The following is a 27,455-nucleotide window of genomic DNA, read 5'->3' on the forward strand; positions in this document are numbered from 1 at the left end:
TGACGTGTAGGGGGCATTGGGAAGTCAGTAAATAGTGGCAGTTAATATTTCTCCCATCTTTGGGCCATTGTGGTCCTTACATATCCTTTTTTCTCGGGACATTCGTGTGCCCCTTGACCCAATTAGTATGATCCTTTTTCGTTTTATCACTTTCTTATCATATATATATATGATATGCGAATTGTGTATTGTTATCGCTCAATTAAATCTGCATATTATTCAGGGGAATAATCTTTTGCAGATCAATGCTGATAATTTAACCCGATAGAGCGTATAAAATGTGCGCAGTTGCCAATGCTGAAAGGACCTGATCCCATTTTAATTTTAAGAAGGAACATTTCTGTCCTCGTAAACTTTTTTACGGAACGGTTTGTTACGAACGAGATGTTTATTAGATATACATTGAGAATCAAGTAATTTCAAATTGAGTTGTATTGTACCAAAAATTGGGGGGGGGGCATTGAAATATCTTCACGATATATTATGTTTGATTAAGAAAAATATATCGGAAGGACCTCTTCTTTCCGCTACTAGGAAACTGCTTTGCCAGAATCAAATCCTGATCGCCTCTGTTGCGGAGCGAGGTCCGTGGTGAATTCTCGAGGATTTGGTTCAGGAGGAGTATCGTTTATCCCCTGGAATGTGTTATTTTTTTCCTCGGTGTCCCCCCTCGCATGGCATTCACTGTGAAAGCAATAAGGTTTCCTCCCTCCACCCCTCAAAAACGGAAACCAAACCCCCCGAATCCCCCTCGCCTCTCACCTGTCCTGTCTATATCCGTCCCATCACGCAAGGTGACTCTAAGAGCCGAGCTCGTTGCTTTGCGGACGTGGGCTAATTTATCGACTATAGTGCAAAGCTCTCGCCTCAGAAAGAGAGAGAGAGAGAGGTATATACGTATATTCGTGTTGTAGGCACGTCAGCATTTGGACCCGCGTTTTAATTCCGAGAAGAGAGAATCCTTGCTGCTCTCAAGCTGAAGGGACTTAAATAATTTATCTTCCGCTTCCTTCCCACGGCCCGGGTTGTTTTGGAATTCTGTTTAGGAGGGCCTCGTGGGGATGAATAACCCCCTTCCGTCTCGTCTTTCGACCTGCCCCTGCTTACTCCTCACCAATTCATTCCACATGGGCGTCTTCCGCCTCTCCTCCCCTCCATCTCCTCATATTGCTCACCTCCCGCCATTAACCTTTATCCCCTTCATCCTCATATCCTCCTTCCAGTCTCCTCTTTTAAGCAGATTACGTCAAGAAATGATGCTGAAGCGTCCGATCTATCTGTATTATATTCACTACGCGACAGCATTCAGTCGCTATGCATATAATGAAAATGATTAGTTAGTATTGTCAGTGACTGAAAACTAATTATCTTAAAAATATCTCCAGCTTTTTAGCGCCACACTATCTCTCTCATTCCCTAAATCCAGGAATCAAACGTTTTCTTTATCAAAAATAGCAAGCAAAAAATGCCTATGCTTTAAGAAAAAAAAATATTTAAACTTTCATCTGGAAACGGTATCATAATCTCGGCAGAAATATTATGTACTTTGAAAATAATCGGGCGTTACAAGAATAATTTCATAAACGGGTATATTTTTGAATGCCCTTCAAACTGTGAGCTACAGTCTTTTGTTGAAAAACATTATTATCTTATTAACCTCACCATGCTACTTGCTGAGTTATTTATTTGATATTTAGCGAAATTACCCAAGTCAAAGTATGGCATTTGATTCAAAATATCTTGTATGCCCTAACTGTGGAAAATTTTTGGGTACTGTTGAAAATTTTTAGTTATTAGTCTGATCATGTGTAAATAACCTGATTTTGATGTTTGGCATCTTTTCTTGGCATTAAATTTTTAACCGCTGCGCCAGAAAAATTGTAATTGCGTACCTATTTATTTGGAAATGTGTATTCTGTGCCTCCTTAACCTTTCCCGTCCCTCATTCTCCTCTCGCTTCGCTCGAAGCCCTTTATGTCGCGTACTTCTCCACCCATGAGTGTCACCACTTGGCTTTGTCCCGACACCCCGCGACTCCCTCCTCGGGAAATGCCGTCGACAGAGACTTGGCTCGTTGTTTCGTCCGTGCCCGTCAACGGGGTCCTCTCCTAAATGCGTCCGTTAAGTCGTCGTCGTCTGTCTCTCCCACTCCAAACTTTCCGCGTGGTGTATGACCTAGATCGAACTGGGAGCAAGTTGAAGCGGTTCTAGTTTCGTACTCTGTGGCGAAATGTTGTCTTTTGATTTCGAGAGAGAGAGAGAGAGGGCTGGGGGCGCCATTTCGAGTTCTGGTTTCCCTCGCGCCGTGTTTGTTTTTTTTCGCGAAACTCCCCAATTCCTCGAATTTCCTGAAGGAATCTCTGTCGTCTTGGACGTCTATTGATCAAGATGCTGAGCGACGGGCGAGCATGTGAGATTTTTCCGGCGTTCTATCTGCCTCTCTCTCATTCAGGGAAAGTTTCGTGGTACCGTTCACGCTTGGCCTGCTTGATGTTCAGGCGATCATTTCATCTCGATCGTGTTTAATGGGAGAAGAGTGAGATGTTCAGGCGTAAAGTTAGCATTTTTTTAATCTCTCTTCAGATCTTTGGTATTATTCCCGGCGGAATGTGTTCTCAAGAAATGTTGTGCTTTTAGTTTTAAAATTAGTCGAAACAGCCTCTTTTAAGTTTTCAAGAGCTTCTGGTATTAATCCATTACTACCCGCGCCTCTCCTTCATCTCGAACTCCTTTGTTTTGCATTGATTTTTTCTAGACAAGCATCCTTTCTGAAGATAGCAACGTTCTTTTATCGAGAATGTTTTACTCGTTTTTCTCTAGAATTCTTCATCCCGTGCTTCTTTTTTTAACTCATCTCTTATTTTTACATGGTTTTCTTAATTTTATTTTTATTTTTACTGCTATGCTGAAGATAGTTGCCGTAATTTATTATTCTTGGTCGACTGCAATTTCTTTCTTACGCTGGATGCATTGTCTTGTTCTTAATAAGTGCCTTATATTTCCTTTGAAGGTCTATGTTGCTTTGTTTCTCTCGAGATCAACATTATAACTTGTGTTTTTTTTTATCATTCATTTACTTTTGACTCTCATATAAACCTTGTGTATGACCTTTTTTCCCACTTGCTTCTATTCCATTGGGTTCGGCTATTTTTCTTGGTGGGCATGCATCTATGAGGATAGAAATTAAGCCAAATCGTCATTTTGATGATAGAGGCAAACTATCATGCTATGCTCATGATTATGTGGTTTCATTTGTATTGCTATTTTAACTTTACTAAAATATTGTATCAGATTGATAATAGATGATGATGTAATACCATAGAAAAATTACTAGGCCCAGATGATGGAAGTATTAAAGTCCGTTATGTTGGTAGAGAGTTAGTTTTTCATTGCATGTGAAGTAAACTCGAGATATTGGATTTGTTAATTATGCCAGTGGTCGAGATGTATGATACTATAACTGGGTTTTTACCGGTGAGGGTAATTATATAGCGGTTGGGGAAAAACTTCATTGGCACAGCGTAGAGATGATAATCTTGATTGAACTTTTAATCTTGGGGTGGCTTCTACTTGGCGCATCTTCCTTCATATTACACGCGGAAAGTTATTTCTCATATTTAAATTTGTTACTTTTTCTCAACTGTCACGGTATACATAGGTGTATTTTCCCATAAATCTCAAAATACGACTGCCTAGTCGAGCGATTCGCATTTAACTTTGAAATAAGCTATAATAATGGATGTCCACCAAATTTACTCTCCTGATGGTGTGATCCATAAAATGCAACCTTAAAATACTATTCCTTACGATTATAATTAATATGTAGGAAGTATTGAGAATAAATCGATCGCTCTGCACTTACCGCGGCGCTGCGGGCATTTTCGAAAATTAATTTAATTAAATGCGCTCTATGTGGAAACGAAAATCAATCTTACACTTGGACGGACTGGTTGCTCCACCATCTAGTCTCTTTGGTTGGTATGAACCCTGTGCCGCTATTCGAATATTTTTTCCTCGCGAGTATTGTTGCCGCCAGTGGGTTCTTTTATTTGGTGGGAATTGTTTAGAATACTAAGTTGTCGACATTCTTTGCCTCTGTATTGTTTATATCCATCAATCGTTTCCCCAATGGTTCTAATGGTGGATTTACTGATCCTACATTCCTTAATTTTGTGATAATATTTCTTTAAGTTATCGGGACTAGCCACGGTGATAACTTTACGGGAGTCACCCGCAATGCGCAAATTGTGCAAAAAATCCATAGAGAAAAATCATTCGCCTTGACCGGGGTTCGAACCCGGATCCCTCGATTTTCGGCTTTAGCCAGTTAAGCTACCGAGGCGTCATTCATCCCTGTGGAAATTTGTGGACTATAGGGTCAAGGATAATGGGTTTTTTTCTGGATTTTTCGCACAATATTTCTTCCTTGGAATCAGTGTGAGTGTTTTCGTCGTTCGCGCACCTTTGCATTAGCGTGGCTTTCCTCTCGGCAATACGTACAGTAACCCAGCAATCCATTTCCTTGGGATGAGCATCGTCTTGTCCCCCGAGCAGAGAGCGTTCAACATCCCCAGGTGTGCGTGGGAGGGGGGTTGAAGGGGATGGGGCCTGGCTGGTTGGATGGCTTGACCTTATTAGACTCACTCCCTCGACCCACTCCACCCCTCCGCTCTCGGAACGGATGAGAGTAGAGAGAGAAAAAAAGAGCTGGGTTTTTTTTAGCGCGACGCTAACGGGATCCCAGTCTCTCCGGTAGCCACGGATTAAGAGAGGCTTCTTCTTCGTGGGGAGTCAATCCTTTCCTTAATAGCTTGCCGTTTCCTCGCCCCTCTTACCGACTTTCCATCCTTTTCACCGCTACCGTTGGGGGACACTTTTCATGGTGATACAATTTAAGGGAAGATCATAATTGTCCACACCGTATTAAAGGGAAACTAGAAGAAGATGTACGATTTGATTATTTCATCAGATTATCGAGGAATATCGCGTAGTTAATGCGCTATATCTTTGACATTTCATGTTCATATTTTCTTTTTGCAATTCGGCATGTAAGTTTTAATAAATACCTTCGGAATGAATGTCTGCTCCCGCTAGGAACTTGAAGTTGGAGGTTTAATTTTTTTAAATGTCATTCTCTTTGTACTTTTTTATGTATATATTATCAGTTTTGTTATTTTCGTTAGTGATTAAATTAAATGGTTCAACTGTTTTATTAAAAATGTATGGCACCGATTCACATTCATCTTGTGGAAACGCCATTGCTAATGAAAGCAGAAATAAATGTATATTATAACTCAAGTTTAAATACTGATCATGATTTCTTGGTATCTTTGGTATTGATAACTTAAATTTGCTGTTAACAGCCCTTACTATGGGTTATTTCTCCGTGAAATTCGGATGGCTATGCCCATCTGTGACGCGAAAGGCGACTATTGTGAACACATTCAAGTGGGTGGGTTACAAGACGTTTGAATGAATGGATTAATTTTCCTGGGGCCTTGCCTCTTATAGATAGAACAAAAAAATATATACATTTTTGAGCATCATAAATAGAAAAAATCAACAATTTGGAACTAACAGAGTGAAAGTTAAATATAAGTCAATAAGATATTCACAATTTCGAAGGCTGAATTGAAAGTATTTAGGAAATCGTCTCACAAAATTCATGTGCATTTTTTTTAAAGTTAACAATAAAAGAAATGCGCTAAAATACTACAATTAAATATGCAAACGACTATTGCATGCAAAATTATAAAAAACACATAGTGGTCAGATTGTACCTAGCATGTTATAAAATTTTATCTTAAAACTGGCAACAAATGAACAATTTTTTATCGTTTATTTATTTATTTATTTATTTCCATCGCCCCGAAAACAGCTCACAAGGCCTTTTACATCGGAGGGTATAACATGAAACAACAACTAACACACACAACCATGCCCTGAATAGGGGCAACCTACCCAGGCGGGACTCGAACCCGCGACCTTCGGTTTGGCAGACGAGGACTTTACCCCGCCGCCACCGAGGCCTGCGTTGTGCGATGACTTAGAAAATAAAGATGCCCAGGAAAACATAGAGTGCAAATATCTCCAGTGGAAAGTTCCACGGAAAACCTGCCGTATAAATATTCAGAGAACTTGCTTTAAACAACCTGTTCAAGTAGAATTTTGAGGAAATATTTTCTTCGAGTTTTCACATTGAGCCAGTTAAGTTCATTTCAGTAGAAGAGTCATTAGGACATCTCATACGGACATGTTTAAAAATATTTAGTGGCCGACAGGAGAAATGTCTATTGCAGCATTCGTGGTTGAACATTGGAATCACCTTGCAGCGTGGAGTGTTTTCGCTGCTTTTTCCGAAGCGTTGGTTTCGTGGGTGGGAGCAGACGGGGCGCGGTTTGGATGCCATTCCCAGAGAGGAGCAGTTTACCCTCCCACCCACCCACCTCTGCCATTCAACACCTACCGACCTCTCCCACACTTATCCTCGCTCCCTCCCTCGAGAACCGTCTCGAGGCCACGATTAAAGCCGTAACCATGGGAAACGCATTCTTTCGACGCGTGAGAAAAAACCACGCTCGAGTCTCATGATTTCTGCCAGATCCCGGGAGTCGCTCATTTTCCCCACCCTCTTCCTTTCCATCTCTCTCTCTCTTGTCTAAGTGCTGTCTTTAATTTGTACCGGATGCCTTACGTTGAGAAACCTCTCGGTTGCCTAGGAAACGCCTCTTTCGAAAAGACGACGCCACCTTTCAATTAAGGGACTGATTGAAAGTTCTCTAAACGCGAGAGGGAACTTATTTATATATTTATTTGATTGCCGTTTGTGCGCACTGTTGATATTTTGAGCGTGACTTTCGATTGCGCTATTATATTTCTTCCGTTCATTTTTGTCGTGTATTAATCATATAATCTTCTTCTTCACTTTCAGATGAGAGTACGCATGCGGAGATCACAAGATCCAGCTCACCACACAATCCAGTCAGCAGTAAGTATTATCACGAAAGGTCCTCTCCTATTTAACCCCATTTTGGGACAGGCACTCACGATGGATGTAGTGAGGCGCTATTTTGTTGTAGTTAACTTGCAGTAAGCGTGGTAATGAATCATTTTGTGTACTTCTACACTTTTTGATTTCACGATATCAATCGGTTCCCCGTCAGATCTCTAGTAAATTTGTGGAAGCCTTGAAGTGATTGATATTGTGAAATGCAGTAGCATGAAAGTGTACTAAATTATTCATTATAAGGTTATTGGTTCTATAAAGCCGATATATGCAGTGAATTAGCTGATTTATTCACTCTTATGCTCTCAGCTTGCGTTGCACTATCATCGTCTTCGTAATCATATGTAACTCCGTGACTCCTTATAAAATGACGGAGTTTCTGCGTTTTTCAGCCGGTAAGATTAACTTGGAAGTTTTTTCACCGTGCATGTTATATTGTTACTTTGAACGACAATTTTCTTCTATTTTTCTAGTTATTTTATGGCCACTTGATATTAAATGCGTCGCTATGCGCTAAAAAAATTGAAAACATTATCTCTTGGTAATATTGATAACCTATCGGCTATAATAATAACAATGATTGGAAATAAGTGGAAAATAAAAACTTTCGGTTGTCCTCAAATGTTCTACATCAAGCGTAAATGTTCAGAATTTATGCATTCGCATTATAGTTATCAGCACCAGTTGACGCTGAATTCCCTCTGCTTGCGTCCGGCGGACTGCAATCGGAAATTATTCGTATAGGGATTTCATTCGAATCTCCAGGGAGGGGTGGGGAGTAAACACTCCTTACACACTCGTTCATATACCTTCGGTTTTTATTGATACGTAATTGTGTAAAAGAAGCCATTAAATCTGGCCATACACTTTAGTAAATCATAATTTCGTTCCGCTCCAGAGGTTTCTCAGTGCTCATAATTTCATTTCACGACCCGGGATACGATGCAAGATGATGATGCCGTGGTGATGTGCCACGGCGATGCTTCGGTGCTAATCATCCTCATATTTGTGAAAGGGGAGATCGTCATTTTTTTCTCTCTCTCTCTCTTACGAGAAACTCCGCGATCGATGTAGCGCAAAATGGTAGTGGGCGGTAATACCTGTAATTCAAGTCTCCCCCTCTCCCATACGAGTCCGGACGTTTTATAGTTCCCCGGACTGCTGCTTCATTCGCCGCGGCCATTCCGGTCAACCTTCTTCGACCGGTCTCCCAACTTCCCCCTCGCCTCACCTCACCTTTTCTCTCGGCAAATCGCCGGCGGTACTCTGTGCTCTCTGTACTCTGTGCTCGATGATGATCTAGAGCGGATAGGGTTTGGATCAGCGCGGCGGCTAATGAATGAGAATGAACTTTGGTGATTGCCAATTGGATTTTCGAATATGGGATTGCACATTTTATGAACGATGCCGTAGCCAGTAATATTGTGCTCGTTTAAGGAGGATACAACTAGTTTAACCTTGCAGCGTCATTAAATTATACACAAAGATATCGTACTGTCCTCTTAATTTTAATTTCGCAAACTCCACTACTCGTGTTTCGATTGACTTGCAATCATAATCAGGTACTCTCTCTCTATCTCTCTCTCGTTTCTATACCTTCAGGTTAATCCTCTATAAGTCAACCTTTCAGTTAGAAGTACCTGATGATGATTGGAAGCCAATCGAAGCACGTTTGGTGGAGTAAGTAACTTTTAAGTATGGTGAACAGTACAATATCTTTTTGAATCATTAAATGTCGTTCCTCAATATCTTTCTGGGAAAGGTTGATTTCGTTATTAATGTGGTACAGAATAGGCTTTGTATGCCGATGCGTCCCGAGATAATTTGGTCTAAAAAAGAAAAAGCTCTGCAAAAATATAGAAAATATATAATTGATCTGCTAATATAATATTGATCTAAAGTATGTAATGCGTAGCATGTACGAATGCGTATAGATATTTGCTCCTTGCTTTTAAAAAGAAAGCAACAGTTAAATCGGATGTCAATTCATATTTTAATAGCATAATAGTATCAGTTAAAATACTCTGTTTAATTTTCTGTCAACTATAAAAGAAAGTGCCCGACCTATCCAGTGTGGTACTGAATCATTGTTTAAGATCATGTGCCACCAAACAACGCCCACATAGCAGGTACCCATAAAATACTCATGAGTTTCTTCAAAACAAAAAGAATATTCTGAATAATACCGATCATTAATGGCCTAACCATTTCGTCGTATAAGGAAAAATTCTTTATACCGTAATCATGATTTCTGTTATCGTTGCCGTTACGTGTTTGAAAATTTTTCTTATCTTACGGATCATTGTGGTGGCTAAGCCGATATCCCGGAAAGAGATGAGTTTATGGCCAAGGTTATGGCCTTGTTCTCTGATTAGTGTAAAAACATTATTGTCATTGTTATTTTGGCCCATAATAAGGTAATAATATTTTCGCCCTGATGTTTGGATTAGGTATAATATAGGTTATCACTCCTGCCATAGCCCTTGATATTGCATGGAGTTAAAAGCAAAACAACTTAGAGCGATTTTCTTATTTATTTATCTCACTTTTTCCCGAAAACATCACAATGAGGCCTTAAATCGTGGGCTTCAACTACTAACAATAAGCGATTCCATGCCCAATCACACCCCCACCCATGTCTAATCTATTCAGGTGGGACTCGAACCCGCGACCTTCGGTTTATGAGGCGAGGACACCGCCGTCACTGAGGCCGACAACTTTAAATGTTGTTTTATAATTGATGGATCGACTCGAAGATCTTTTTCATTCGACGTGGACGTATTCCCGTGGATATTTCTGGTGTCCCGCTCTGTCCTGTTCACGCGTGGATGCTCTTTTTTTTTCATTGTCTTTTTTTTAAGAAAATAACTTCAACGACGTAACATGTCGTGGAAGTTCTGTTCTTGAACTCCCACGTAGTCGTGAGAAAATTCGCACTGTTCAGTGTGGTCGCATTGAAAGACGAGATCAGTCGTAAAATTTCTCGGCCGTTAAAAACTTTCTCATAAAAAAAATTATGTATCTTCCTTCTTTGAATTCATAATTCAGTGATCTAAAAATTATTTTGTTAGAATATAGGTACCATGTAGTGCCATTGTGGTAAATCAACCCTGATTCCCCAGTGCATGGTGGACTCTTTCTTCTTCTATTTCACGAATTAGATTTTTTGTACACTATTATAATCCATTTTCGGGTGTACGTCTGCGTGCTTAATATTTGTCTCAACGTTTAATTCCACTTACTGGGAACGTCGTCAGGAGAATGAAAATATAAACATCTATCGTACCGTTGGAAAAACTGGTCCATTGTTGTCAAGGTATTTAAAACTTTTATTTTTATTTACTTTTTTAAATACCTTGACAACAATGGACCAGTTTTTCCAACGGTACGATAGATGTTTATATTTTCATTCTCCTGACGACGTTCCCAGGAAGTGGAATGAAACGTTGAGACAAATATTAAGCACGCAGACCCGAAAATGGATTATAATAGTGCATCTAATCGCTGCGAAAACCTTAAAACTAAAATTTAGATATTTTGTACTTTTATGTTGTTATTTAATTCACCTTTTAAAAATATATACCGTTCAAGAATTCATTTATGATGAAGTGCTACCGAGTCAAAAAAAGATTATATTTGATTTGCTCTACGAGTTTTTACGTCGATAATATCGTATGATGCACAGTTTTTTTTAATCCGTCCGAGAGTGTCGTAAGAACTCGAGAAATGACTCGCCGACGTGTGAATCATCGCATTCACGATGTCGGATGCTTGAAGGGCGGTAAAAAAAAAAAGCCGCGTAGCTCTCGATCGATAATATCTTTTTATGTGTCTTCTGACACCAAATGGCAAGATTGTGGTCGATTCTCAGAGTGCGTGACTCCGTGATGATAGAGACAATTTCGTTTCCGTGTACAAATGTCGCGAATGTCAACTCCAAGCGCCTTATCTCGGATGCATTCCTCCCTGAAATAGTGTTCGATCGCAGTCCAGGTGGATTGTTATCTGCTGCCCTTTGCTTTCAGATTATGTGCATTTGGATATCAGTTGATATAATTCGTGTCGTTTTCATTTTCTAAGCGTTCTAGCCTTTAGAGGTGAGTCATTCGCCTGGAGAATATGGCGTGTCCCTCACAGAAAGAGTGGTAAACGGTCGTGATCCTGCGGTACAAATCCTGCGGTGAAAACATGTACATATATTTCATTTCGTTCGCATCATAATGGCTGTAGGATGGTGATAGAATGTTCGTGATATATATTTTCTACTGATTTCCGTGTAAGTATTTGCTGGCTGATAGATACGTTATATTTAGGGACAGTGGTACCGACATCAGGTTGCTTGGTTACTCGAGCTACCCTTTAAGTTTTTGTCGAGCCACTCATCACCGCTAATCTCAGAAATTAAAGGAAAGACAACGACCGGTACAAGGGCCAAAATTTAGGTTTTATGCCTGTAGTTACATTGTCATTTTTCTCAGAGTAATTTAGGCTAAAATGTACTTCACTCATAGATTTTGCTTTTCTGTTTTAATATACCTACCCGAATGAAGTTTTCATCGAAGACACTATTTCAATCACTGCATCTTCTTTCGTTCTTGACCTTGATGGATGATGTTCTAAGTTATGTAATTTGAAACTATAGTATTGAATAAACTATTTGTTGGTCGGAATAATATGCGAGGTTTTCTTCGGGCTGTGCTTATTCAATGCCTTTCAGTGTGCCTTCGTTAGCTCTTTCATGTTAGGAGTAATACCGGTAATTTCAACCCTCTAAGTAAGGAAAACGTCGTTCATGTTAGGGCCGATATTCTATTCCAGCCACGGATAAACTACGGGTTCAATTTTCCACACGCTATCCTAAATCCTTCGCGCTCATTGCGCGATATTCTTGAGTTGTCAAGATCAGATTTCGTCTCGATCTCTCGTGAAAAAAATGTGCATTATAAAAAAATAAGACCGACTCGTAATTTTGAAGGTCGGTCCCTGGGAGTTGCGATTTTTATCGTCTCGCTGCTGTGACTCAGATGATTATATCTCTTTATTCGTGAGGGCGCCCGTGGATTGGGGCCGTCGATTATAAGCTGACCCTCATTCGGTCATAAGGTCACAAAGTACGGCTCTTTTCTCTCTCTCTCTCGGCAATGTGCGTGTTTGAACTGCTCACTCAAGTGCGTCGCTGAAAGGAAAACAACATCTCCACGGCGTCGTGGCGCATCTGGGAATTGCGTCAGTTAATGAAACATTGCTTTCTTTTTTCGCTCCTCGCCCGAAGTGGTTATTCATCCGGAAGAGGTTGAGCGTTGAGCAATCCGCCGCCTCGGGGTGCATATCGCCTCGGCCAGAATTGCTCTCTCCTCGTTCCCGGGAGAAATATGCCATCATCTAATCAGTCGACGAGCCGCTCATATCGCTTCTTTTTCCTATTCGATGGTAAGATTCCATACGCGGTTACTTCCTCGTTGAAGATTGCTTTGAATGTTCATCTTCGTTCTATTTTTGCCGCAGCCGGCCGATTCTATCGTTCTGATCTTTCGGCTTTTTTATCCTACCAATGTCGCAGATTTGTAATGAGCGTTTATTTTCGAGTACGGGTTGAACGTACTGTAAATAACGTTCACTTGTGGTGTCACCAGGTTTTGTTGCATAGTTAAATCTTCACTTTGAAATCGTTAGTCATATTTAAGATCTAGATTTAAATCTTCAAAATCTTTTTTTGTGGAACCATTCCATCCCATAGGATTTTGATTTCTGTTGCCACTTTCCTTTTTAATCGGTTTTCAAAAATATCCGCGGTGAGTGTAGATGAATGTAGAGCGACACGCACTTTTCGTATGTTTTTCAGTGTAGTACGTGCAGTTGCGAGGAATATCATTAAATAGTTATGAATTTTTTAGATCTCATCATCAGGGACTTACATTTTGTTGAACAGCCCGTATTTTAGCTTATTTATTCGTGAAATCCGGATCGCTTTGACCGTCAGCGACGCGAGTGGCGACTTTAATGAATTCTTAGCAAAATTGGACATTGCAATATTTCCACTGAGCTTTATTTTGACTCTGCGCGTTTCGTTGTCACAAACAACATTATCAAGTGCAATATAAGTCTTAAGAGTTCTTCCTTATATAGGTCTTGGTGCTGAAGGAGAGGGTTAAGGTGAAGGATGGGGGTTTGGGTGTCGAGAAGTGGGAATATTAAGGGTTATCGGGAAAGGGTCGTTTTTTAGTGTTTCGGACGAGGAGCTGGGTGGGGGGGGAGAGAAAGAAAGGTTCCAGGGTGGGTGAGGGTACCACGCACGTCTTCGCTGTCTTCTTTCGTGTTGTGGTCGTACGGATGGAGTCCTCGTCCAGATGATCTTCTTCTCTTGGGTGGTTGACCTCGTGTCCTTCTTCTATTGCTCCTATGTGGTGTGAAGGGCAAAACGACGTTTTAAAGCGACTATTTATTAATAAACTTTGATGCAAATATATTTGTTACAATGATTATCTATCATTCGCCTTCCTCATAATGATCGCAGCGCTGCCATCGGGTTTTGGTGGCCTTGTTTTGAACTAATCTCCATATTTAATTCGAAGTTCTGAGTAACAATCATAGTAGTACACAGTTCCAATCATTATATAATTATAAGTACATATATTGCATTGCCAACTGGTTCTGAGCTGTTCTGAAAATTTCTGCTCGATAGGTGATCGGAAAGCGAATTAAAATTAGCTGCAAAATTTGACCCGTTCAAGATGATAAACAACGAAGGTAGTTTATAAAAACGTTGTAAAATGGCTTATTTAACTTATAATTCATAAATGAAAACACAAATCCAATAGTAAATTAAGACTTGATTAATGTAGCCATTTACTATCCGAATAATTCTGTTCAAGATTATATAATGAGCTTAAACATTATTTTGATGGGATTTATTTTCTCTGCTAAGCGTGAGAAAAGATAGAAGGTTGACTGCGGTAGCATCAAACAAGATATTTAGTGAATAGGGTGGCTTCCAATTTTTTTTAATTGCCTAAATCGAAGGATTATTACTCCTGTAGTAATATTTCACGGTTTTAGAGTTTTAAATGACGATATATAGTTTTCGCGATGAAATGAAAAATGAAAATTTTTAAGCGCGCGAAAACGCGACGGCTAAGCATGAATACTGAGAAAAGCCCGTGTGACGTCATTCTGGTTCCAGCTGCCGCCGTGTGAGGCCACCGTGGTGCGCGGCTATGAGCGGCGATGCAGGCTGCTAGCAGGTAGTAGAGTACCCTTCTAGCAGGTAGCGCTTGGCTCAAATAATAAGGATTATTAATACCCTATAAAACGAAGGAAACTTTCCGACCATAGGCAATTTTTGTAGGTGATTATTAAGAATTTGTTCCCAGAGCTCTGTGCCTCATGCATGCATTGGTAATCTCAGACGATGTAAAACTCCTATCTACTCGTATAGAATCTACGTCCCTGTGACGTCACGTGGAGTGGCAATGCATGGGCGCCAGTCTGGCCTTTTTCAAATGAGGTTAAAATTGACCTTTAAAATTCGTCTAAACTGGGAATTCTAAAACGAAATAATTTGTATATTATGAATACATTAATGGTGTGTAACGAATCGCAATCAATGCCTTTTGTTTTCTTTTATGAAGGAAACTGCCCTATTTTTACCCGTTGGTTGACAACACATCTGGAGGATCTTCTTTTGTAATATTCGTGGTTAGGTGCTAACGAGATCCCATCGTCTTCTATTGGGATGTTTTAACGTCGGGGCGACGAGATGCACACGTGTGAACGCCCTGAGGAACTGGTGCCTGTGCCCATATATTTTACAAGACGCCAGCGCGAAGGACCGGAGGAGGAAGTGCCAAATTTTTCTTGGCGCGCGCCTCGCCGCGTGGCGAGATACACTGGCCAGGTGTCCTAAATGTGCCAGCCGTGAGCGCGTCCAAGTGGCGGTCTCGGGAAACTCCAAAGAGCTCTACGTGCGAGTATCTTTCAAGATGATGCAATCAAATTAGCTTCTTTAATAAACACTAGGTTGTTTGGAAAGGACCGGAAATTGAAATGTTTATAACTCCTGCTACAATAGTCGTGGGTTTCATACCGTCGCCGATAACGTTGTAAGGAAACGAATCTTTGAAATGAATGTTTTTCCCCAAAGAATGATGAAATCGACCGAAGAACTTAATCTAGAGACATAAAAGAAATATAGCTGGGTGAAATATAGGAAAATGAAGAGTAGGTATAAAGTTCATATGTACTTCTCGGTTGACAGGAAGTATCCGTGAATTTATGGCAAGGGTAATGTCAATCTCAAGGGTATTCAAAGTGAGGAGGATGATCAAGAATGATAATTTATGCCATCAAATCGCTCTCTTTACTTGCCCAGTTTTTAATTTTAAGCATTGAACACTTCCTTCCAGTTTATCTGCCTCAGCTGAGTACACAAAAACCATCTTGCTTATCACGGGAGAGATCTTGCTTATGTTTGGCGAGAACACGGCACACTGGTCGTGATTTGAATTTAAAACGTCTAACACTGCTGTATTTTCCTGCTGTTTGTCGGAATTCGTGGTCGAATTCTGAGGTGGATTTTTTAAAATCGGAATAAAAATTCATTTTAATGTTTGTTAAACTTACCAACAAGCGATCGGTGCATGTAGGAAATATTATACAAACGAACTGCGTGGGATAAATAAATAAAAGTGGTGATAAATTTGATTTAATAATGTACTGGAGCGGATTTGTACTGAGAACGAACTAGATGAGTAATTTTTCTGTTTCGTTGTGAGTAGTGTGTCTGTATGTCGAGCGTTGTTGGCAGCACCGATGAGAAATAGTTCAAATTGCTTTGGGTTCAATATCTTGTCTATCCTTTGTATGACCTTGGACGTTGAATTACGCTTCACATTCCCGGACAAGCAACTCGTCCGGTCCGACCTGTGTCCTGATCTATTAGTCCCGGCGAAATTTCGCACCCTCGTGGCACCTTCAGCGAGTTCCTCACAGCCTCGTCGTCTTTCACGTTGATTGTGTTTTCTCGTCTCCGACTCTCGGTGAGGGAACTTCTCACTCGCATGGGGATTGTGATGTTCTTGAATATCACGGGAGAGAGTGAAATTGGATTTAATCTCGCGTATTTCACCGTACTTCGTTTGCTTTCGAATCTTATTGTCATGCGTCCGGAATGTAATTTTAAGCCTTCCCCAAATCACACTTGTTTTATTTTTCTTGTATTTTAATCGATACTGAAAGTGATCGTATATGTGGTATGTGATTCGATTGTCAACTTTCAGAATTTTGACGCTATCAGAATGGCTGTATTTTTATTCGCTATCGCAGGGTTCCCACTCAACCGTGAAAACCTTAAAACCGTGAATTAGCCGTGAATTTCCTCTACCGTGAAAAAACCGGGAAATAGCCGTGAATTTCGTCTTAAAACCTTAAAAATCTCTCAATCTTGATAATAATACCTTCCCAGAAATTTTCATCTTCGTTCGTAGCTAGCGCATTTCTATTCATTGTGGCGAGCATCGTCGCATGCGGTCGCATGGGTCAGATAAGCTTGGGAACGAATGTTGCCTGAAGAAAAAAACATCTTTCCCCAGCGCAGGCCTTTTCTCTCCCCCTCCTGAAATATGACACCACTTCTCATCAGCTTGTTTACTTTCCTCAAATGGCTTGGTTTCCCCTCCCTCGGTCACAGCTTAGTCCCCCTTCCACCCAATTAGCCTTCCCACTGGCTGCAGCGACCACTTTCGAAACTAAATCTAGATGGCCATTGTGTCGAAAATTTTGAACGTTTATTCAACACCCTCAATCCTATGACTGGAAGACCGCTAGCCTTGACAACCTGCCATGCGCTGTGGACACTACGCTCCCTGCGTTTGAACCGGGTGACAGCGAGCTTTCGGCGTGACGTTACTAATTCTCGCGCATTGCGGCCCTGAAAACGAGATAAGATTTCCGCTTATGGCAACACAGCATTACACGATTGTCGCATGCGTCGACCTGGAACTTGCCAGTTTTACGTCGCAACCAGAAAGTTTGTGTGGAGTTATTTCCTGTCGGTGGTGATCCAGTTCCTCCGCTTTGTGCTATCTAAGGTAATGCTGTTTGTTTGTGTCGTTAAAGCCTCAATGCCGTCGCGATATAAACTGCTACATAGTCTCACGAATACAAGGATCAAGAACTTTGCTATTTCCTTGATCCTTGTATTCGTGATATTATGGATTTCCACCAAGTTACGCCCTCTACGATTAATTATGCTACATAGTCGTTCCATTTTTCCCAGAGCAACGGTAAGAAGGGAACATGATTTGCCTCTGATTAGAGAGATCGATTCAGTTTTGGTTTCAGAGTATTACGATAGCAGAGAAAAGAAGTCATTACACTGCCGCTTTCAAAAGAAAGTTATACGGTGGAACCTCGATCTATCGTTCCCGCATTGATCGTTCGCCGTTTCTGGTCCCAAATAAAGTTCCTTATAGACAATTTAATTTTTTCCCGCATCTATCGTTCCCCGAAGTATCGTTTCTCGCATTGATCGTTTGAAGATCGCGGTTCCGACGCAGAATTTTCCCGCATCCATCGTTTGACGAAAATGAGACGAAATAAATACAATGTGTCATTTATGGCTAATAACGGCAAGCACGTAGTTGGAATCCTCCCCAAGAGATGGAACTACCATTGGGAGAAGCTCAGTGCCGTGGGAAAGTAACATTAGCGCATTTCCCAAGAACCTTTATCCCCCTCCATTCACCATTCGCCTCCCCCCTTCTGGCGCTTTCCTCTTCTTCAAAATAAAAACAGGTCCTAACTCGCGCAGGGATCTTATTACGAAGACCTTAGCTTCGAAAAAAATATCGAGTTACACGAGAACAATAGAAACGTGTTTCGCGCTCCCCCCTCTTCTCACCAACTGACCTTTTTCAGCCTAACTGCTTCGAAGTTCCCAGTTTATGGAGGTCAACTGCTGCATGAATCACCTATTAGCCCAAAAGGTGTCTAACAATGATATTCAGTAATTGCTATTATGCTTTTATTAGATTGAAATGTTAGTAATTTGCACGTTAAAAAAAACGAGACCACATATGACGTATTTTAAGCAAGGAAATAGATGGAAAAATACGATGGTGATTTTTGGCGAAACGCGATATCCTCGTAGCTGAGCTTACGGCAGTTAATTCGGCATTTTGTTCCGAAAACATGATACCAGGTTGTTATCAGTTATCAATTTACGAGCTATACTACTACTAGTTGTCTCACTTGTCAGAGTTACTGACGAGGTGATATCTTCTCAGGATTTTTGTTTCTCCCTACTAACAATCCGAATTCATCTGATCATCTGGCGCTACGCTAATTAGAAAAGAATGGGCATCTTTAGGGTAAAAAATTTCATGGCGCAGTCATATGGTCACGCTTCGCCCTCTGCAGTGTGCTCTGCGTACCCCCGTACGCGATAGCATCAGTTCCGAACTTCACCTCGTACGAGTAGTTCCCTACTTTCCGGGGTGGCTGGACTTCGAACCACCGAGTGTTTTCCATGTGGGTTTAATAAAGTCATTTTCACTAGTTTAATTTTAGTCGTCTTCCGACCATGGCCCCTCCGAAGAAACTATTGAGAACTTTAAGAGATGGACTGAAAATAATTGAACATGAAGAAGAGAATCTGGGCTAGATGCGCGTGAATATTGCAGAGCGCCTTGGGTTGTCCGCTAACACATGACGTTAGGGGTGGGGGTAGAGTGAGCTACCTGGAGAAAACAAGTAGAGATATGAAGGCGAAGATCCAGGTGGGCGTGCCGCTGACGATTAACGCAACATTGTTCACGCTTTACACACTACCTCAATTGTATTAAAAATATATTCATTAGACAGGAACAATTCAAGTAATTGACTATTTTTGGCCTTCGTGATCCATCTCACAACCAGTCACTGCACCGGCGAATGCGGTTGTTTTAGGCACAACATGCACATTGCTCTCGTGAATACGTGTACTGGAAATGGTGTTTGATGGATAAGAATTTTTACATCTGACTGAAATCCATAATAGCAGTGTAAATGCCGAGTGTAGAGCAAACATTCAGAATTTTGAAAGAGATATGGGTCGAATCAACAATATGACGTATGTGTCTTGATAAAGTACTACTATTCCTGTTATTATCTAAAATATTGTTTTGAAACCTTTAATGAATTTCTTAATCACTCGCCAAAATCCTGCGTTTCCTGGGACATAGGCAATCTAGCAAAAAAATTAAGCATTGATCGTTTTTCCGCATTCATTTTATAATCTTATCGTTATTAATAAAGAAAAATTGTCCCCTAGTGGAGTTCCAAAAAAGGAGGGTAGTCTTAGAATCGTGTTCGTCTTAGATTCGTGCTAATACGGTGTATGAAATTGTTTTTCGATTTATTATGTTCTATTAACAATTTTCATAAAATATTTTCCGCTGAATAAGAAAGATTCAATTTATTATATTCTATAAACAATTTAAATAAAATATTTTCCGTTAAATAAGAAATATTGGGGTGGGGGAAATTCGGTTACTGTGCAGTAATAACAACGTGCGCAAAAAACAATCTCTCAGCGAGGAATTAAAAAAGGACCTCGAGTGTCCGGACGGAAGAAGGTCCGAAGGGAATTCGGCGTCCGGGCAAGAGCGCGGTTGGGCTGGTCCTTTAGTCGGCCCTGAATTTTGCAAACGATAGATCACGTCATAACAGATATCACTTTTCATTGCGGCGTTTTTCGCGTACGTTAATTTTCTGTTGATATACGGCCAGTGATTTTCTTATTGTTGGCTTATTAACGGACCGTGAATTTAGCAAAATTGAGACCGTGAAAACCTTTTTAAAAAACCGTGAAAACGTGAAAAATAACCGTGAAAACCTGGAAAAAGCCGTGAATTTCATTGTTCAGGTAGAGTGGGAACCCTGCTATCGGAAAAGTGGATGATTTACCGCCATTCGAAACAGCAAATGTGTTAAGTTATGAGATGTATTGTGACTGATTTTCGATCGGAAAACTAGTTTTTTCTGCTTCTGGCTGAATTACGGTCTCCCGCGAAACAAACTAAAACATTTATATTTTGGATTCTTGTCATTAGATAATTGTCCCTCATATTTGAAGAATAAGTGTGTTTAAGAGGCTGTGTAAGATTAGGGAATCTGTGTTTAAGAGTAAAAGCAAGGTAAAATTGATACTAAGGATTGTGTTAGCTCGTGAGATTAAGAATTCGTCATTAAATCGAAAAATTCGAAACTACAGAAATCATGATTCTATTTTTCATCCCCATATTACAGTGACTGGATTCATGAAGTCGAGGAAGGCGGGGTAAGTTTCGTCAAACCTCCATGTTTATAGAAAGTGTTACGGTAGCTATTATCACATGGTAATTTCCTCTGGGTTAAATTTCTAATAAAAATTATTGTTCTTGATTGCGTCGCTTTTACCTTTTAATTGGCAAAGTAGAAGAATTCTCATTAGACGAAGGACTTCCAACAATAGCCCTGATTCGAATTGGTGTTTCTTGAATAGTTCAACTATTGAAACTTGTCAATCGATTTTTGCCCGTATTTACATCGATGTAAGTTATTTCAGACAGAGGATGCGCATGGAAAATGGATAAAACATCACAGAATCTGGTGATTGTTCTAGTTTTTAGTTCTAGAAAATTTTACTTGAATTGCATTGAAATATTTGTCCTTGCTGTATTCGGACTGCCTGTATCAATTATAGCATATCACACGTTTATCTCATCTGTACAAGGTCTTGATGGTACAATACTAAGTGTAAGTTCGAGCGGATATTATTTCTGCAAATTTAATCTTTGTAAGGGACAGAAATAATTGGGTCAACTATTAATTTTTCCGGGGGGATTTCTGAGTTGTTTTCAGTAATGAAGCTGGTGGTGTGGCTGAAGGTAGCCGGTTTCGGAGTTTATTCTATGTTAGAGAATAACTGAGAAGTCCCTTGACGAAAGTGTTGTATTCCTACCTCCTTGACAAAATCACCGTACCGTCCCCTAGTTTTCTGATATCGCACTTATGAAATCGTCTACTGATAAGATTGGATTGGTGTGTTGTTTGAAGCGCTTCAGCTCAAGCTCGACATTATGGTTATCTAACTGCCTCTCCTCCGGATTATACTTTCGTAACTAACGTACCTACCTTTTCGTAACTGTCCATGAGACCTCAGCATTCGAACACTTCCCCATGTACCGAGGAATATCCAGGCTTTAATCGTTTTCTAAATACTACTTCGTGTTGATAAGCTCAGCATTCTTGGATCATTTATCTCAGTACGCACGTCATCTGTGTAACGCTGAAAACTGGGCTTGACTTTCCTTTATCCTTCTATCGCTTTCAATCCTAAATGTTAAATTTATATCCAGTTGTGTAACTCGTAGTTCAAGTTCGTTTTATCTGTCAGTGTATTTGTTCACCGCGAACTGCATGGCTTTAGCATCATGCTATGTAGCTGTGTAGTTCCATAATATTTTACCACCTCCGGTTATTGCATTATTTCCATTCCCATGAGATATTTGAAGTAATTACTGTCCTAAATGAGCAAACCAGAAAAAATTGTCGTTATTTATAAAGAGGTTTTTTTAACATAGCTATTTCAGACTCCTTATTGAGAAAATATAATTCCTCGGGCCTTTTCATTTCATTTTGTGAGGTGAAAGCTGCTCTTGATCGCAAATTCCGTACATTCATTTAAGTACTCATAGTTACTCCCATTTATTGGTTTTCTTTACATCATCTATCCTGGCCATCGTCGTACGAAGATGTAGGGCGCATGCGTTTTGAATTAGGTTTTCAATATTATGTCGTAACTTGAATGGACGATTTTTTTTTCATGTTTTATTTAAAAAAAATGTACTGTATAATTGGAAATGGCTTCATATTCAATGAAAAGCGAGATTTTTTTGGATCTCCTCACACGCTCTTTTTCATCGATTCCCTTACATTCCGCGTATTACCGTCGACTTACTTTTTACCCATTTGACTTACGTTGCTGATTGAGTTCTTGGAATCATGAAGTGCTCGCTGAAATCATCTCGAATCTCTTAACCAGATGCGCCACTTCCGTCCTTGCTTCAATGTCGGTGGAAGAAGACATGTAACTGTTTCGACCTCTGAATAAACTCGCTCTGTAAGGGCCAGGAGGAAGGTCAACCGTGATAACGCACTCTCTCTCTCTCTCTCCATTTGCCCTCTTATCTGCCCGGTCGTATCGCTCGGCGTTGATTGCCCTGCAACCCCCACCATCAGCCACACTCTTTTCCTTCCTCCTTACTTAACTGCCAAATCTTATCTCTCACCACCCTTATCGCTCTCATTTTTACTTTGTTTCCTTTCCTCAAGCTATCTCTCCATCCCTCTCTCTCTCTCTCTGTCTTGCCTGCTGGTGGCTACTCACCCGTATTTCAGAGCGACAAACATTTGCATATCCTTCCCAGGGCAGCAAAACATGAGCGTCCTACATCAACAAGGATCGCAATGTTTGCTGCTGGAGATACGCCAGTATTCCATTTACGGGACGGTCCTCTGCTGTTCAGCTGCTCGCTCTCTCGGCTTCTCTCGCGGTGTCCTGTCATGCAAAAGCTTGCAGTTTCTCCTGGAACGATGCTGCACCCGACATGCTTATGCTATCAGAGGTGCGTGATGGAACTAAGTGAAGGAAGAAAACAAACCGTGTGAGGGCAGAGGCGTTTTCCGTGATTTGAAGGTTTCATTTTCTCGATGCGTTGGAAGGGGTCACGTATTGGTTCTCATATACGTATTTATGTGGAAATCTTTGCGTACCTCGGCTATGTTTTAACTCTCTTTATACTGATTCGAAGCAAACATATTGCGCATTGATAATCTGATAGGTTTTCCTTTTATTTGGTTTCAAATTGGCTCACGTCACCCTAAAAAATCCCACAGAAACTTAAAATCGGTTCACTACAATTCTTATGATGTATACATCAACTAATATGTTCAATGATCGCAGCGTGAGGAAAAACAGTATCAAATGGACTGAGTAAATTCCTATATTTGGTGTTAGTTATAGTATAATTTATTCGTATAGTTCCCAGATTACCACCAACTGTCTTGAAAATATATTAGACGATGACTAATCCAGTTGTATCAGGAAGTTTGTTTTTGATTTTCTATTCTTCAATTAATATCGGTTTATATAGCGTTGGTGACTGTGGGGTAAATTCCTCGTTTGCAAAACCGAAGTCCGTGGGTTCGTGTCCGGCAAGGGAACCTCCTATCATTTATTCTCACTCCTCAATTCTCATTTACTCATGGCCAAGTACAGACTTTTTTAAGTAATGATAGGTTGAGATTAGGTAGCCCGTATCCAGAGCATGGGTGGTACTGTCCGTTCGTTGTTAATTGTTGAATACTTCAAGTCGTAAAGAAGCCGCAAAGTGTAGTTTTTTGGGGACGGGGAGAAATGGATGGAAATGAGATAAATTATCGCTCCAAAGTTTAGTTTTCATTGATGTAATTCAGTGGGCCATCAATGAATGGATACTTGGTCCATCGATTTTTGTTGTTTACTTTGTAAAGTCGGTCGAAGTTTTTCGTTTTAGTCTCCCATGCCAACAGGTGTAATTAGGGTCTGCTCGCTAGCTCATGTTTTCGTTTTGGATCGGAGAAGTGCAGGTCGCTGAAGAAGCACTAAAATGCTCATCGTCCCATGGCCAAGTGCAGTCCTGCTGAGGTAATGACGGGTTGTGCGTCGGTATCCGAATGATTTGTGGTCCAGGTAGACCATTAAACCAATCCACGCGGTCGAGGCATCGACAGCTGAGGGGAAGTCACCCTCTATTTCGGGAATCTCTTGCATGGATGTATTTTTAAATCGTGTTCCCAGTTCGCCTGCTTTGGATTTAGTGTCGGTATAGGTGGTGGGGTGGTTGTTTTCCGACTTTCCAAGGCTTCTACATCTGCAGAGATTAAAAGCCAAGGATACCAGGGAATATCGTGGTAAAAATGAGTTAAGAGGGAAAGAAGACAAATTTGTTTCTAGCCTTCATACCCAAAGTCTAATTATTGAGTAGAGATTCAGCGCATTAACTACACTGCCTGGTGTGACAGCAGGTTTTAAGTCACAGCGAATTCGTTTGTGGTCTCCTATCTTCGTGGGAAAAAAGTATTTTTGTAACTCTCCGTTCTTGTTTATATTTCGCTTTTAAGTTTACGAACCGTGGCGCTCAGACCTTGAAATCAGCTTGGTGTGTTTCAATAAATACCTCCGGAAAATAAAAACTAACCTAATTCATGTGGAATATATCCGCAAAGCAAGGCCTGAAGGAGCCTCCGTAGTATAAAATCTCAATGTCAATAAATAAAACTTGTTACACTGTAAGTATGAATTTTAATTCCAACACTCCACGATTTTCATTACTTAGAATCATCTTCAGGTGGCCATAACATCATGTAACGGAATTCGCTTGTTTTATTTATTCCCACCATGAAAAATGTTCAGATTATCCTCGCAAATCGTTCTATTTGATGAAATATTAATGTTTTACATTCTAATTTCCTTTACCTTTCTTTCGCGATTCCTGTAACTGTTGTGCATAGAATTTGTAGCTTATATTTTCGCGTCACACGAGAGAAAGTCTGCTCTGAATTTGTTCTCGACTTGTGCAATCGCATCGCGACGAACCCACGGCGATGATCTGACCGAGAAGATGAAGCAGGCTCCTCCTCCTTCTTTTCGACCGCAGCCGTCCGTCTCGACTTCGCTGGCTCGCCGCGGCATCATCTGCTTCACTGGCTCGACCGTTAAATACCGTTACTCCGGGGCAAAAAGAAAAGGCGAGCTTTTCTCTCCCTCCCCCATGCCTTGGGAGAGACTGTGGAGGGTGGGGTACGAAGAGTGAGAGCTGTATAAAAGGAGGAGGAGGAGGAGGTGGATCAAGTGTGGGAGGGAAGGGTGGACTGGACTGGGAGGATGATTTTGCCCCCATGATGTTGCGCTCTTCGTCCATGTTCTGCTGCGGCGCTGTACTCTCGCTTTCCTCCGCTGGCGGTGTTGCTGACATAGGCTTAATCCCAATCCAAGTATTATTATGTAATATATCCAAGTATTGTTAATTATTTAATGTCTTTTAAAACACAGATTATTAAATAAAATGTCGAAAAGGCCGGATACCCAAGAAAAATAGTTTTAATGGTAACTGCAGCCTGCATCCAAGAAAATGTTTGCGTTGCCATAGCTCCAGTATCCAAGAAGTTGCAACCCCATGTTTATGGACAGAAAAGGCATAAAATTCTCTCTCGTACCAACGGAAATATTCCAGATTCCTCCTGAAAAACCCTGTAAATAAATAACTAGATTTTAATACACAGGAACCCTGAGAATCAGAAAAAGTAATCCCACAAAATATGTTGACAAACGTTTTAATGAGACAACCCACTATTCTGTATGACTGAGAATAACCCCAGACTCCCATTTGAAATTTTTTATCCCATTGAAACGTCTGTCAACATATTTTGTGGATGTTCATGTCTACATTTCATTTAATACTCTGCATTTTTAAGGACATAAAATAATTAATTTTGGACGAAAGGGTGCGATTATAATTGTCTGAAACAATAAATCTCAAAATCGTTGAGATTGAGCATTTGTATTGTAGATACCCCCTCAAGTCTCTCGTTTAATTAAGCTCAAAGATTTAGTACAGCCTGATAAATAAGAGGTGACATCTGGTGACATCTCGGTGGGTCAGTGGGTGAATATCCTCGTTGCGTACCTATCGTATCGGGGAAACATAATTCGAACAACGTCTGCTCTTTATTTGCATGCACTGGGAGTCAATAGTCATTCTGCCTGGTTGAGTCGGCGAACACCATCTGTCAACTGCGATAACTCGAACTGTCTCGTATCTCGTGGAACCCTGAACATTAGAATGCTGGTCGTTATGCACCACGAACGGGAGCTGTTGAAATCGGGCTGAATCACATTCGGAAACTCCAAACGCGACCTACTCCCATGTATTTTGAATGGGAAAATGCGCTATATTTGTGTGCATTGTAGTAGTTAAAGTTAAACTTTTTCTAAGATTCCGAGAAAAATATAGGTAATATCGGCAGAAATTCGTGACAATTGTGTAAAATAAAGGCCCAAATAAAACAAGAGTAGCAAATACAACTTTAAGTTGCGTACCATGCGGCATTGTTATACATTTTCATGGTTCAAACACGGTATCGTTCAGTCGTCAGTTTACTGAAAACAGCCGATCAGAACATTTCGAGAGACGGTAATATATAAGGAAGATTAGTGTTAAGGAAGTTTGATTAGTTTTGATGTTAAAAAAACTGTCGTTTGAGATGGAAATAATCTATTTTCCTCTTGCATTAATTGCAACCTCTTCGGAAATGAATGAGGTTAGAAAAATATTCATAGTTGCGCGACTTCCCAAGCATTTAAATGGATCGCAACGCTGGTGGTCCTTTTCAAGATGGCCAGATGCGCAATTTCTTGGCTCCACTTGTGGGGAGGGGGGTTATCAGCATTTCATTGTTTACATATGAGTGTCTTATCTCCCGTTTCGACCGTCAACTATTTGGTTTTCCTCCTTCCTCCACTCAGATTGTTCGAGGAAACTTTGACACTGTCCTCTCTGCCCATCTTCCCGCTACACTGTTGTGTCGCTTCGGAGAAGCTGTCTGTCCCTCCTGACCCCACAGCCTCGCACTGTTCGACCTTTTGAGATGCCGGGGTCGTAGGGAGCAACGTGGTCGTCTTCGTATTTGAGTTCGCAGTCAGAGAAAATATAAAATGCTTCGCTCGCTTATTGGCGATGTTTCACTTGGTTACGAGATGTCGTTGGAAAACTTTTTCGGAAGCGAAGAAGTCGTATAAGTCCAGTTGGAGGAGTTTATTCTCCGAGAAACTTCTGGCAGCTCCCCGGCATGGTGCCAAAGTTTGGATTTGTTGCCGGATAAATTCCACTTTATGTTGCTCCAGCGAGATCCACCTAGCTCCAATGGGAGGGTATATTGCAGCGTTAGTCGATAAAAGACTGAGACTTTCGAAAACATCGCGGTATTGGAAACCTTAATTGACTTATACTTCCATAGAAATCTTTTTATCGCTATTTTTTTTAATCAGAGAGGAATAGAAAGTAGGATGCGCATCAGTTAAGCTAAACGAGAATATTCTCCAGATACGCTATATAAGGGTATGTGTACGGTAAAATTGATCTAATTTTTTATATCTCACAAAAAGATACTTTTAAGGCATGGTTTGATTGAAATTTATGCTGATTGTTGTAAGTGTATTATAATTTAGGAAAAATTTATAAATTAATTATATTTTGCCTTGTGTGGAAGTATCAGATCAAAAATTCGTTAATAGAGGTTTAATATAAAAGAATAAATCAACCATCAACGATGTCTGCCAGTATATTTTTAAATTCCGTGGCAACCTAATCATTCATAATTCAATCCCTTT

At 40.5% G+C, this 27,455-nt stretch overlaps 1 protein-coding gene across 5 annotated transcripts in view; it reads left to right on the forward strand.

Annotated features, from left to right (window-relative positions):
* LOC124156306 (probable JmjC domain-containing histone demethylation protein 2C) overlaps positions 1–27,455 on the forward strand; it is a 622,610-nt gene that overhangs the window by 540,499 nt on the left and 54,656 nt on the right. For all 5 annotated transcript variants that reach the window (XM_046530772.1, XM_046530774.1, XM_046530773.1 and 2 more), the window contains one exon: positions 6,932–6,988. In XM_046530772.1, the coding sequence (XP_046386728.1) occupies positions 6,932–6,988 (57 nt within the window). The remainder of the gene's footprint in view (positions 1–6,931; positions 6,989–27,455) is intronic.

Source organism: Ischnura elegans, chromosome 3 (assembly GCF_921293095.1).
Source record: "Ischnura elegans chromosome 3, ioIscEleg1.1, whole genome shotgun sequence".
Lineage (NCBI taxonomy): Eukaryota > Metazoa > Arthropoda > Insecta > Odonata > Coenagrionidae > Ischnura > Ischnura elegans.